The sequence below is a fragment of the Mytilus edulis genome, chromosome 7, assembly GCF_963676685.1.
Source record: "Mytilus edulis chromosome 7, xbMytEdul2.2, whole genome shotgun sequence".
NCBI lineage: Eukaryota > Metazoa > Mollusca > Bivalvia > Mytilida > Mytilidae > Mytilus > Mytilus edulis.
In genome coordinates this window covers 19,190,150-19,201,342 of record NC_092350.1, presented here as the reverse complement: position 1 = coordinate 19,201,342, position 11,193 = coordinate 19,190,150, and the positions used below count along the sequence as shown (strand labels likewise).

General features: G+C 31.9%; 1 protein-coding gene across 1 annotated transcript; it reads left to right on the top strand.

The window, feature by feature from the left end:
- Positions 1–8,037: 8,037 nt before the first annotated feature.
- On the top strand, positions 8,038–10,415 carry LOC139480937 (galactosylceramide sulfotransferase-like). The gene is made up of 2 exons (XM_071263919.1): positions 8,038–8,222; positions 8,946–10,415. The coding sequence occupies exons 1-2, from the start codon at positions 8,206–8,208 to the stop codon at positions 10,225–10,227; spliced, it is 1,299 nt and encodes a 432-aa protein (XP_071120020.1). The 5' UTR covers positions 8,038–8,205; the 3' UTR covers positions 10,228–10,415.
- The last annotated feature ends 778 nt before the right edge of the window (positions 10,416–11,193 follow it).

Here is an 11,193-nt window from a genome sequence, read left to right as displayed (position 1 = left end):
GGGATTAAATGTTTACTATTTTTTGTCTGTTTGTCCTTTTCATTTTTAGCCATGGCGTTGTCAGTTTATTTTCGATTTATGAGTTTGACTGTTCCTCTGGTATCTTTCGTCCCGCTTTTAATGGTACCAAACCTTATCCCTTTTTTGAAACAATAATACAACATCACAACATAGAAAAACACAAGATAAGATATCAATTGAAAGGCTTAACTCTACCAAAAAACGTTAATTAACACACTATGAACGGATAAATTTGATCTGCGATACCTGAATGTAAATACATAGTACATATATAGGGACAAACATTCAAGGCCAAAAAGCAAACAAAAAAGTCCAAATAAAGCCATGGCAAGACACCACCGTGAAATATTTAACCCTTAGAAAATAATCAATTTTGAAAAAAAACGGTTTTCATAATATATACAGGTAAATGAAAAATAACTTTGTCGTTTTAGGTATACTACTTTTGTCTATATAAAATCTTCCAATAATTAGGAATACATGTACCAAGAAAGGTCATTTAATTTGAAAGAAATCGTTATTTTATTAAATTTGTTATTGTACATGGTGTATGTCGAAACTATGCAAATGAAAGTCTTTAATGTGTCGGTATCCGGTCGTTCCGGCCCAAACCGATCCGACCCCATGTCAATCCGGCCCAAAGTCGATCCGGCCAAAGTCGATCCGTCCCACGTCGATCCCTCCCCAAGTCGATCCGGCCCCATAATAAAATATGAATAAACTATTTTCACTATATAGAGGAATTTGTGACAAATTTGAACAGTATAAACGGAATTTGCAAAAAGTGTCGATGATGGATGACAACAGGTAAGTGAAGTATTGGAGTATACTAGTTAAAGAACTATTTTTAATCGATACGAAACTGAGTGTTATTGTGTCTGTTTGTATAGCAGCTCTGACCCTCAGCTCTAACATATTTTAAAACGTGAAGATATTTTCCATGTTTAACTCATCATAATGTCTTGTTTAACCAAATCATTAGTCTAGAATTGGTTTGTTTATTCAACAATTGTCTGATGATTGTGATCTAAGGTAATGCCACTCGTAATCACTTAATTCAATCAAATCCTGATTAATTAAAGTTACGTAATCAACAAGTTCTTTATAGTTTGATCTTTTGTTTGGTGTATATAATAATAATAAATTGTATTTTTTTCAGGTAAAATCAGAGGCTTCAACACTTGTTTTTTTTTTAATAATATCGAATACAGTCAATATATTTTTCTTAAAGTTGACAATATTTTTAAAAGTTGTGTGTAGATAAAAAAAAACTCAGCAAGTTATATGAGTATCCATTATTCTGTATCTATAGTAATATATAATTTATTGTATTATGTTTCCAAACTTCTGTAATCAATAATTTATTTTGAAAGTGAAAGTTACATTTACTAAACACATTCTGTCTTCTCTTTTATAGAAAGGATTCGGCAAATCAAACAACATTTCTCAATTGGAGAAATTTTAAGAACTAAAAAAGAAAAACAAAGTTTGTATGTATCAGCTTGGGGATCCATTATGCATGTAACTATTTGTTATCACACAAGATGAAAGACTTGTTAGGATCACAGTCAATTGAAAGAAAATGCTAAATACTGCTGATTCAAAATTAAAAATCATACAAGACTAACAAAGACCAGAGGCTCCTTACTAGGGACAGGCGCAAAATTGCGGCGGGGTTAAACATGTTTTAAAGATCTCAACCCTCCCCCTATACCTCTAGTCAATGTAGAAAAAACAAAAGCACAACAATGTACAGTAAAACTCAGTTTCAGAGAAGTTCGAGTCCGATGTTAGAATATGAAACAAAAGAAAAACAAAATGACAATAATACCTAAATAACAACAGACTACTAGCAGTTACTGACATGCCAGCTCCAAACCTCAGTTAAACTTATTGAAAGGTTATGTCTTTATCATATGAATATCAGGCACAATCCCTCCTGTTAGGGGTATAGTATTATACCATCATGAAATATATGAGAAGAACATAACCAGTGTCATGCCAACAACTGGTTTCAGAATAAATGTGTTTAATTCCGATGCAAAGACCCTACAAGTAAATAAATATTAAAGCCAAAATATGCAATCTTTAATGACCTGACAATATCGTAACTATATCTCTTCTTAATAAGTCTGTTTAAAGGTTTTGTAAGCTTTTGAGGTGAATACTGACATTTTTGTGCTTTATACTACCATAAAAGATTGGATGTGGAATACCTGAACGTAAAAGATGTCTGCATGTTGAGTTACATTTATGAATGATTTCCTTATACCGATGATAAAATTTTAGTAAATGTTTTGACTAGTTTGTGATATCGAAAACCCTGGTGTAATATTTTTTTCAGTAATACATAATTTTTTCTCGCTCAAAGCTAATACGTTGTTACATACATCGTACAAGTTGAGATATACAAACACCATAAGATGGTGACAAGGGAACATCACCATCTAAAAAGGGATAATTAACGATAGAAAATAAAGCATATGATAAAAAGATCATAGCATGTCATTTTTCATATCGCATGTATTATCAGCCCTCGGGCAATATCAGCCTTCGAGCCATGTCATGCAATAATCTGATATTATCACGCATGAAAGATAAATATTCTGGCCCTATATATATTTTTGTAATCATTTACAAAGGTATCCAGTTTTCTGAAACAGAATATCCGGGAAGAAGTTTTATCAGTTGTTGTTTTAAGGGATATATGTAGTAACCCTCTCTTTGTCACCTAGTAAACAAATATAACTTCGTTTGTGAAATCGAAAAAAAAATTACTCGCTAAGTCAATTTGGAAATGAATATTCAGGCACAGGCGGACATGGCGGCTTGACATTTTGCCTGAGTATGGAGAAATAAGTGCACAGTTATGGTTTCAATTCAACTTTAAATCAGCATAAAAAGAGTTACAAACTGTTTTTCATTAAAAAAAAAAAAAGGGAAAAAAAACGCCGTGTTTCCGTCTTTTCGAATGTTTGAAGCAACATTGAATTGCTCCGTTCAATAAAAATGGAATATTATCTTGCTTTTTACTATAGGCAACAGTAGTATACCGCTGTTTGAAAGTCATCAATCGATTGAGAGAAAACAAATCCAGGTAACAAACTAAAACTGAGTGAAACACGTCAAATACAAGAGGAAAACAACGAAACAACAGAAACACAACAAAAAACCAAACGACAATGAAAAACACACAGAAACGAACAATAAGATAACAATTGCCGTTTTCCAGACTTAGTACAGGACATTTTAAGAAAAGATGGTGGGTTGATCCTGTTTTTTTTGGCTAGCCTCCAGATTTTATGGCAATGTTAAATATAGTACTGATATGACAAAGTTACATGACACACTGGTGGTAAGCGGATGGTCGTAACTTAAAGTTACGACCATCCGAAGATGGGAGATAACTCTAGTAATAAAGTTTCCTTTTCCGATTTTCGTGCAGTAAAAAAAATGTTTCAGTCAAACCGCTTGTCTCATACATACTAATCGTCAGTGTGTTGATATTGAAACAAAATTTGATACATAAAAACATTCCAATTTTCGTAAAATGATCATTCAATAGTTCGAGCATGATGGTCGTAACTAAAAAATCAAAAATGTTCAGGATGGTCGTAACTTAAAATTGTGATGGTCGTAACTCTTTATTAAATAGGACCGAATAAGACAAGTCAAGAGTTTTAAATGTGTCTATTGTTTTATGAATATATTATATGATATATTTGTGAAGTTGATTTCACTAAATGATAAAAACTAAAAGGGATGAAGAGAGGGATACCTGTAAAGTGCGAAAGGAAAGAAAATTGGAATGAATCGGAAAAAACCCCAATACAAAATGAAATGACCAATCACTGTTTCTTAAAATATAATGTATAAAATCGACCAAGAGGCAACTAATTATAAGCGGTTAAGTTTAATAACAATATAAATTTCTCAAAAAGGGAGAATTCATTTTAAAACACAGCTCTGGTTATGATCATTCTTAGTTACGAATTAAGAAAAGGCGCTTTTAACAAATTTGACATCACATGAAATAACAGTATCCTGATTTATTTTCTTTATATTTTGCATGTATTGAAAAGATAAACTTTTAAAAAACTAGTATGTACTTACTAGACGGAATTCAAAAAAAATCTACAATTTAAAATTGATACTTTTTAAGTCGAGATAGCATAAGTAAGGAATCAAAATAATGTAATGGAGGTCGTTATCGAGACAAGACCATATCCGCGAATTCGCAGGTCCGTTGTCGAATTAATTAAAAGTCGTATTGTCTTTGGTATATTGTCAAGCTGATTATAAGGTGCAATTTCGAAGTTCAGGTATAATTATTACCCGTGGTTTTAGAAAGTTCTGAATACGCCATGCTATCCGCTATACATCTTTGTGTTTCTTATGGAAAATACCATGAACCCTGGACCACAGGTTTTTTATTCCAAATTCACAAAGGGAATGATGCATCCGATCTTAATAACCATCGAGGAATTACAATTACTGATTCATTGGGGAAGCTTTTTTAATAAAATACACGTCTTTGTAAATTCTTAAATAAATATTATATCATTGGTGATAGCCAAATTGGGTTTATCAAAAAAAAAACACGACCATCTGACCATATGTTCATTCTAAAAACTATTATTAATAAGTATTGTAATACAAAAGAAGGTAGAGTGTTTGCCTGCTTTATTGATTTCCAGAAGGCTTTTGATACTGTCATTCTCCCAGGGACAAAACTTAAGCTATTGAATATAGTTAAAGAGTATGATAAGAGATCTCTTTAGAACTAAAGTTGGAGTAAAACAAGGAGACAATTTGACTCCAAATTTGTTTAAAATTTGTATAAACGAACTTCCTGATTGTATTAAAAGTTCCCCTGCTCAAGCTGTTGTTTATTCACGACCAGTTTATTCTTTACTATATATATGCTGATGATATTGCCATTTTATCAACCTCAGCAAAAGGACTTCAAAGTAAACTTGATGGATTAAGATCGGTGTTTGAAAATGAATCCCATTGAAACCAAGGTGCTTGTATTTAACAAGACAGGCAGACATATCAAACATAATTTTTATTTTAATAAAAGACTCATTGATTGTGCTCAACATTGTAAATATTAAGGAATAACTTTTAGTGCATCTGGATTTTTTTCCTTCGCTCAGAGAGATTTTATAATAAGGCGTTAAAAGCCTACTATAAGCTACGCAAGGACATTCTGTCACTGAATCCAACTTTAAAAAACAGTCTTCATGTTTTTGAGCATACAATAAAACCTATTCTCTTATATAGTACTAAAATTTGGGGATATTTCAACCCTATCAAAAAAAAAAAAATAATCTATGACTACAAATGTAGATCAGGCTTATCCTAAGATTCTTTCAGAAAGACTACGCATGAAATTTTGTGAACATTTACTTGGTGTTACAAAAGAGAAACACATTTTGCCAATCTTTCTTAACTCGGTAGATTCACTCTGTATTTTGACATTGCAAAGTTTATGATCATATACTAGCACAGGCTTGACAATTTGGGATCATCTTTCCACTACTAGAGGAGCCATATTTAGAGTCAAAATAACTACACAATTAAAAAAAATCCTTCACTATATGAATCCTTAATCTTCTTTCTAAAGAATATCAAAGGGGTTAGCAATTTACATTGTTTGCTATATGCTGATGATAATGTATTTTTTTGAATTTCAGCAAACAGTATTCATACATAGCTTGTAGCCAGGATAATATTTAAAATATAGAACTTTATGCTTCAACTCAGCGTGCTGGTCTTTTAAATCTAAGGACATTCATACAATATAAACATATAACATAAACATTATTTTCAACCTGCATATGTATGTGATAGTTGCCGCAGTACATTTAGTTCTACCTTGTAATATTATCCTAGCTACAAGGCTGGCTATAAACTACTAATATTTGATCTAATTCTTAAATTCAAAGCGTGTAGCATTGTAAAATATTTACCTGCATATGTATGTAATATTTGCCGCAGTACATTTAGTTCTACCTTGTAATATTATCCTGGCTACAAGCCTGTCTATAAACTACTAATATTTGATCTTACTCTTAAATTCTTTTTATTCTAAACCAATACTTAGAACAAATATCAATGATGTACCGCAAGATCGTCATGCAATCGATAAAAAATAAAGACAACACGTTAAAAATACCAGGCATTTGTGGATTTTCATTAATCATGATTCACCAAAAGCCGAATATTTGAAAGCCAATGGTTTATAAAAACTGCAATAGCTAATTAAAAATTAAAGAAGATTGTTCAAAATTGTACGTTCAATAATTTCATCTGCCGACATGATTGCAGGTAATAAAAAGTCGTAAATAACAAAAATCTGAAAGCAAATATTCAACAATTTTATGCCTTAACGTACAGTAAAAATATATTAATACTCAACCCTAACATACTATTTGGCTTAATGCGAGTTGATTAGTTTTCAATGTTTCTCCTAAATGGTGGTCGTTTGGAACATATCAAAAATGTAATGTTTGATAATTCTTTAACTTAATTTCTGCATACCATTATCAGAGTAACAATTGAAAATATTTTTTGTAGTAAACTTTATATAACAACTGAGTTTATTAACATGGTTATGCATGTGTACAGTACTTTTTAAATAATTTGATAAAAGTTCGTCTAAATACTTGAGTTACGGTCATCTTTCAAAGTTACGACCATCTTTTGTCGGTTACGACCATCATCCAAAATACTATAGTTGACATTACGACCATCACAAGTTTAGTTACGACCATCATGCTCGAATTTTTGAATGACTATTTTACGAAAATTGGAATGATTTTATGCGTCAAATTTGGTTTCAAAATCAACACACCCACGATATGGGTATGTGACACAAGCGGTTTGACTCAAATTAACCTTTTACTGCACGAAAATCGGAAAAGAAAAACTTATCCTTAGAGTTGTCTCCCATATTCAGATGGTCGTAACTTTTAGTTACGACCATCAGCTTACCACCAGTGATGACAGGACTACAATACAAATAAATGAAAAAACGTCAAAGTACCAGGTTATAATTTAATACGTCATACTGTGTTTTTGTCTACATAAGACTCATCAGTGACGCTCAGGTCAAAATAGTAAAGAAAGCTAAACAAAGATGACGAGCATTGATAACCCACAAAATTACCATATAATTGATATACACGTCACACCGAAGTGGTTACTACCCACAGAATAAAAAAGTTTAGGTTTGTAATAATGATATTTGATGTAACTGATAACAATAAAAAAAAAACCAATACTATTGTAATATAATTGGGTTATTAATCAGATAATTAATTGTATCATCTAGCTTTGTCGGTTTTTCTTTTTCATCAAACTGTAAACCAAATACATCGTGTAAGTTTAGTTGCCCCACACTAAAATCTTATAAATGAACTGAGTGATTAATTATCTTTACCTTAATGAAAAGAAAACAAAAGTTAGAACTACAACTACAAAATACATGTATTTATCTGATTTACAATTATATACAATAGTTATAAAAGGTACCTGGCTTATAATTTAATACTCTAGACGCGCGTTTTGTCTACATAAGACTCATCAGTGATGCTCAGATCAAAATAGGAAAAAATTCCAAACAATTACAAAGTTGATAAGCATTGATGACCATTTATGGGCATTTATACAAAAGATACAACATGAATATCAATTCATTGTGGTAAGGGAATCCTGGTTGTTTTCTCCTCTGGGCTAGTTTTTACATTTCTTGGAAACAAGTGCGACTTTTTACATGCAGGTTTACCGCTACAACACTACTTTCATTGTCACATGACTACCTTCATACAAACAGTTGTTTATTCTATAAAACGTGGAAACTATTTTTGCCATTTTTTTCCAAGGTTGATTCAGTAGTTTGATACAAGAAGGCTTTTATAATTTCATGGTTAATGTATTGACTTGGGTTATTTGATGGTATAATCTTTAACTGAGATGTATTAAAAGGATGAACGTAACATCTTGCAAGACATATTAAAATTAATTAATCAATTAGATCATGCATGTTTGTCTCAATAAATGTATCAGTGCATAAGGATAAAATATTTTGTTAATGTGATAAATAGTTGTGAGCTACCGAAAAGAACTGCAAACTGGATTACGACACAACATTAAAATCCTTGGTTAGTAATTCCAGCAATGTGTAAAAAACAGATGTAAGTCATGTTTTTTAAGACTTTTTAATAGCAATCAATTTTAAAAAGCTACTGTAGTTAGTTATCAAATGTATTAGGCTTATAACTGTTAGTATCTGTAGTCAGTCAATGGAATTAGTTTTTTTTCATTTGAGTAAGCATTGTTTAATCATCATAAGATTGCGATAGAAGCTGAATAATGTAAGAGTCGATTTAGGTTTGTTCAAAAAGACACAAAATTCAATATAAAATCGGAGTTGAAGTCCGGATTCCGAAAAGTAAAAAACAACCATGGGATTGAGAAGATGCCAATGCCAATCAAAAACAAGAAACGACTAACAACCATTTTCGCAACACACTTCCCCAAAAAACTAACTTAGGCAAAGTTATACGAGCTTCACCAAAAACTGCGGATAAACTCCCTTGTTCTAAAAGGGTCAACCGTTTTGATTCCCGCCGTGTAAATCTTGTTAAAAATATATAGGATAGTCATGTTGACTGATAAGGCATATCAATAAAGTCTATTAAAGTAGTAATGCAATAGTTATGAAAGATACCAGGCTTACAATTTAATACGTCAGACCAACGTTACGATACAATGTATGTTTTAAATCGCGTTGAGGTCGAATTTGTATTTTTCAGACTTAAATTCATTTACCGTTGTCTAGTGTAAGATTAAAATTAACATACAACTGCAGTTAGAAACCCAGAACGCCTATGCAATATATATTTTGTTTATTTCAGATTCAAGGTTATTACATTTTCTGTACTTTTGCTGGCACTGTATGTACTACTGCAGGATACAAACTTCCTCCGTTATGTGAATTCATATGTGGAAGACAACGATGAACAAAATAAAAAGCTAAATAAAATCTTTGAGATCGAACCTTTTAAACATGTTGACAAATATTCGCTAAACACGACACAAAATCAAAATATCACTTCAACAAAACATACCGAAGAGTTTAATGAGCATTCAACACTACCAAAACCTAGTTCGATCTCGACGAATGATGCACAAAAGGTTGAATTGAGCAAAACATTTTTCAAAAGAGTGGCGTTTGTGAAAGTTCACAAAGCAGGAAGTTCAACCGCACAGAACATTTTTCTACGCTACGGTGAATCTCGCAACTTCACATTTGTAATTTCTCGAGTTCGAGACCATCACTATGATAACGTTATCAGTTTACAGTCATCTTTGAATAACGATAACATTCTTCCTCCTCCGCCTAATAGAACATTTGATATTTTATGCTGCCATGTTTTGTATAACAATGAAGCGTTTCATAAGTATATGCCAATTGACACAGCCTTTATAGGCATTGTTCGCGAACCATTTGATCAGTTCCTGTCGACTTTGAATTATTTTAGGCCTACTCATATATTGAAAAACATCATAGCTGAAAACAAAGTTTTAAAGTATCTCCAATATCCTACTCATTATGAACATGGTTTACCATATTGGTGGTCAATGACAAACAACAGAATGGCTGTTGAATATGGTTTTCCTTCAAATCTCTTTCGTCAATATTCAGCAGAGGAAAGCATGGCCTATTTAAGGAAACTTGATAAAGAATTGCAGTTTGTGATTATAATGGAATATTTCACTGAGTCGGTAGTTATGATGAGACGTATATTAGGATGGACTATAAAGGATGTCTTGTATTTAAGGAAAAATACAGCACGAAAGGCATATCAATTTGTTGACAATACCAATAGGTATTTATACGAAAGATACGCTAAGTTAGACTATGACTTGTACAATTTCTTTTACAAACGCCTGTGGTCACAAATTCAAAAGGAGGGTCTAGACTTTCAATTAGAATTGTTATATTTTGATCGATTACGTGAAGAAGTAGAGGATTACTGCATTTTTAAGGCACATCACAGCAAAGGTTATTATGTCGAAACGTCCAAGTGGTCTATGCCATTTACAGTTACTCAAAAAGATTGTGAATATCTTAACATGGGTGAGATGTCGTTTGTTGAAAAAATAAGACACCGTCAATATGACTATCTTGAATGAGATTAATTAGTTTGTAGATGTTAGAACATATCGGCGACAATTAGGTATAATGCGCTCTAAAACAGTTTGTATCCCTACATGCATACAGAACGGATAAAATAAAAATACAAACGACAGTCAGAATTGCATTAATTTAAATAAACTGTTATTTTTCATATTGAATTAAAATGCATATTAGGTGAAAATAGCTTATCTGCTTACCTTTTTTTAAATTCAAGACCATTTTAATATTTGTTTATAAAATATGAACTAAGAATCACTATTACCTCCCAATGTTTTACCCCTAGGCTGTATCTAATATCACTTTCTCGTGATTTGCATTAAACATTATCGAAAATATTTTAAAAAGGTCAATTACAGACCCCGTTGTTATGGTCGACTATATATAAACAATATACTTACATTGTCGAAAAGATATCTTATTTACCTCTACAAAATCGATAAGGAGTTCGGCGTGTACCCGTACAATTGAAAAGACACTGTATATGAAAGGCGTAAGATAAATGACCTGTATACATCTAAAAAGGAGAGTGACCGCATTATGTTGAAATGACACCCTTTGTAAATTGATTTAAAGATAAAGTACCATGAAAACATGTCGCTTAAGAGTTGAGATACATACACATCGTATCGGTCAACTAACAAAACGGGACGGTGATCGACCGTACAACACACAGAGGGTATGTTGCACCTATAAAGAAATAAGACGTTGACAATCTGGAAAGTTGAAATCATTACATTTGTCCTAGGTTTTTTTTTTTAAAGATGACCATATATGTAAATATCTAGATCAAGATTAAGGAATTAAGCAGACTATTAGTATCCGTAATTTTAGTTTTTGGTTAACAAGGATATATGCAGTGGAAGCCAGGGCTGAAAAATAGTGTTTTGATTGACAGGACATCATCAATACATTTGAAAGTAAAGTCTAAAGAAGATGTTTCTTCTTGTATTTGAGAAGAATCT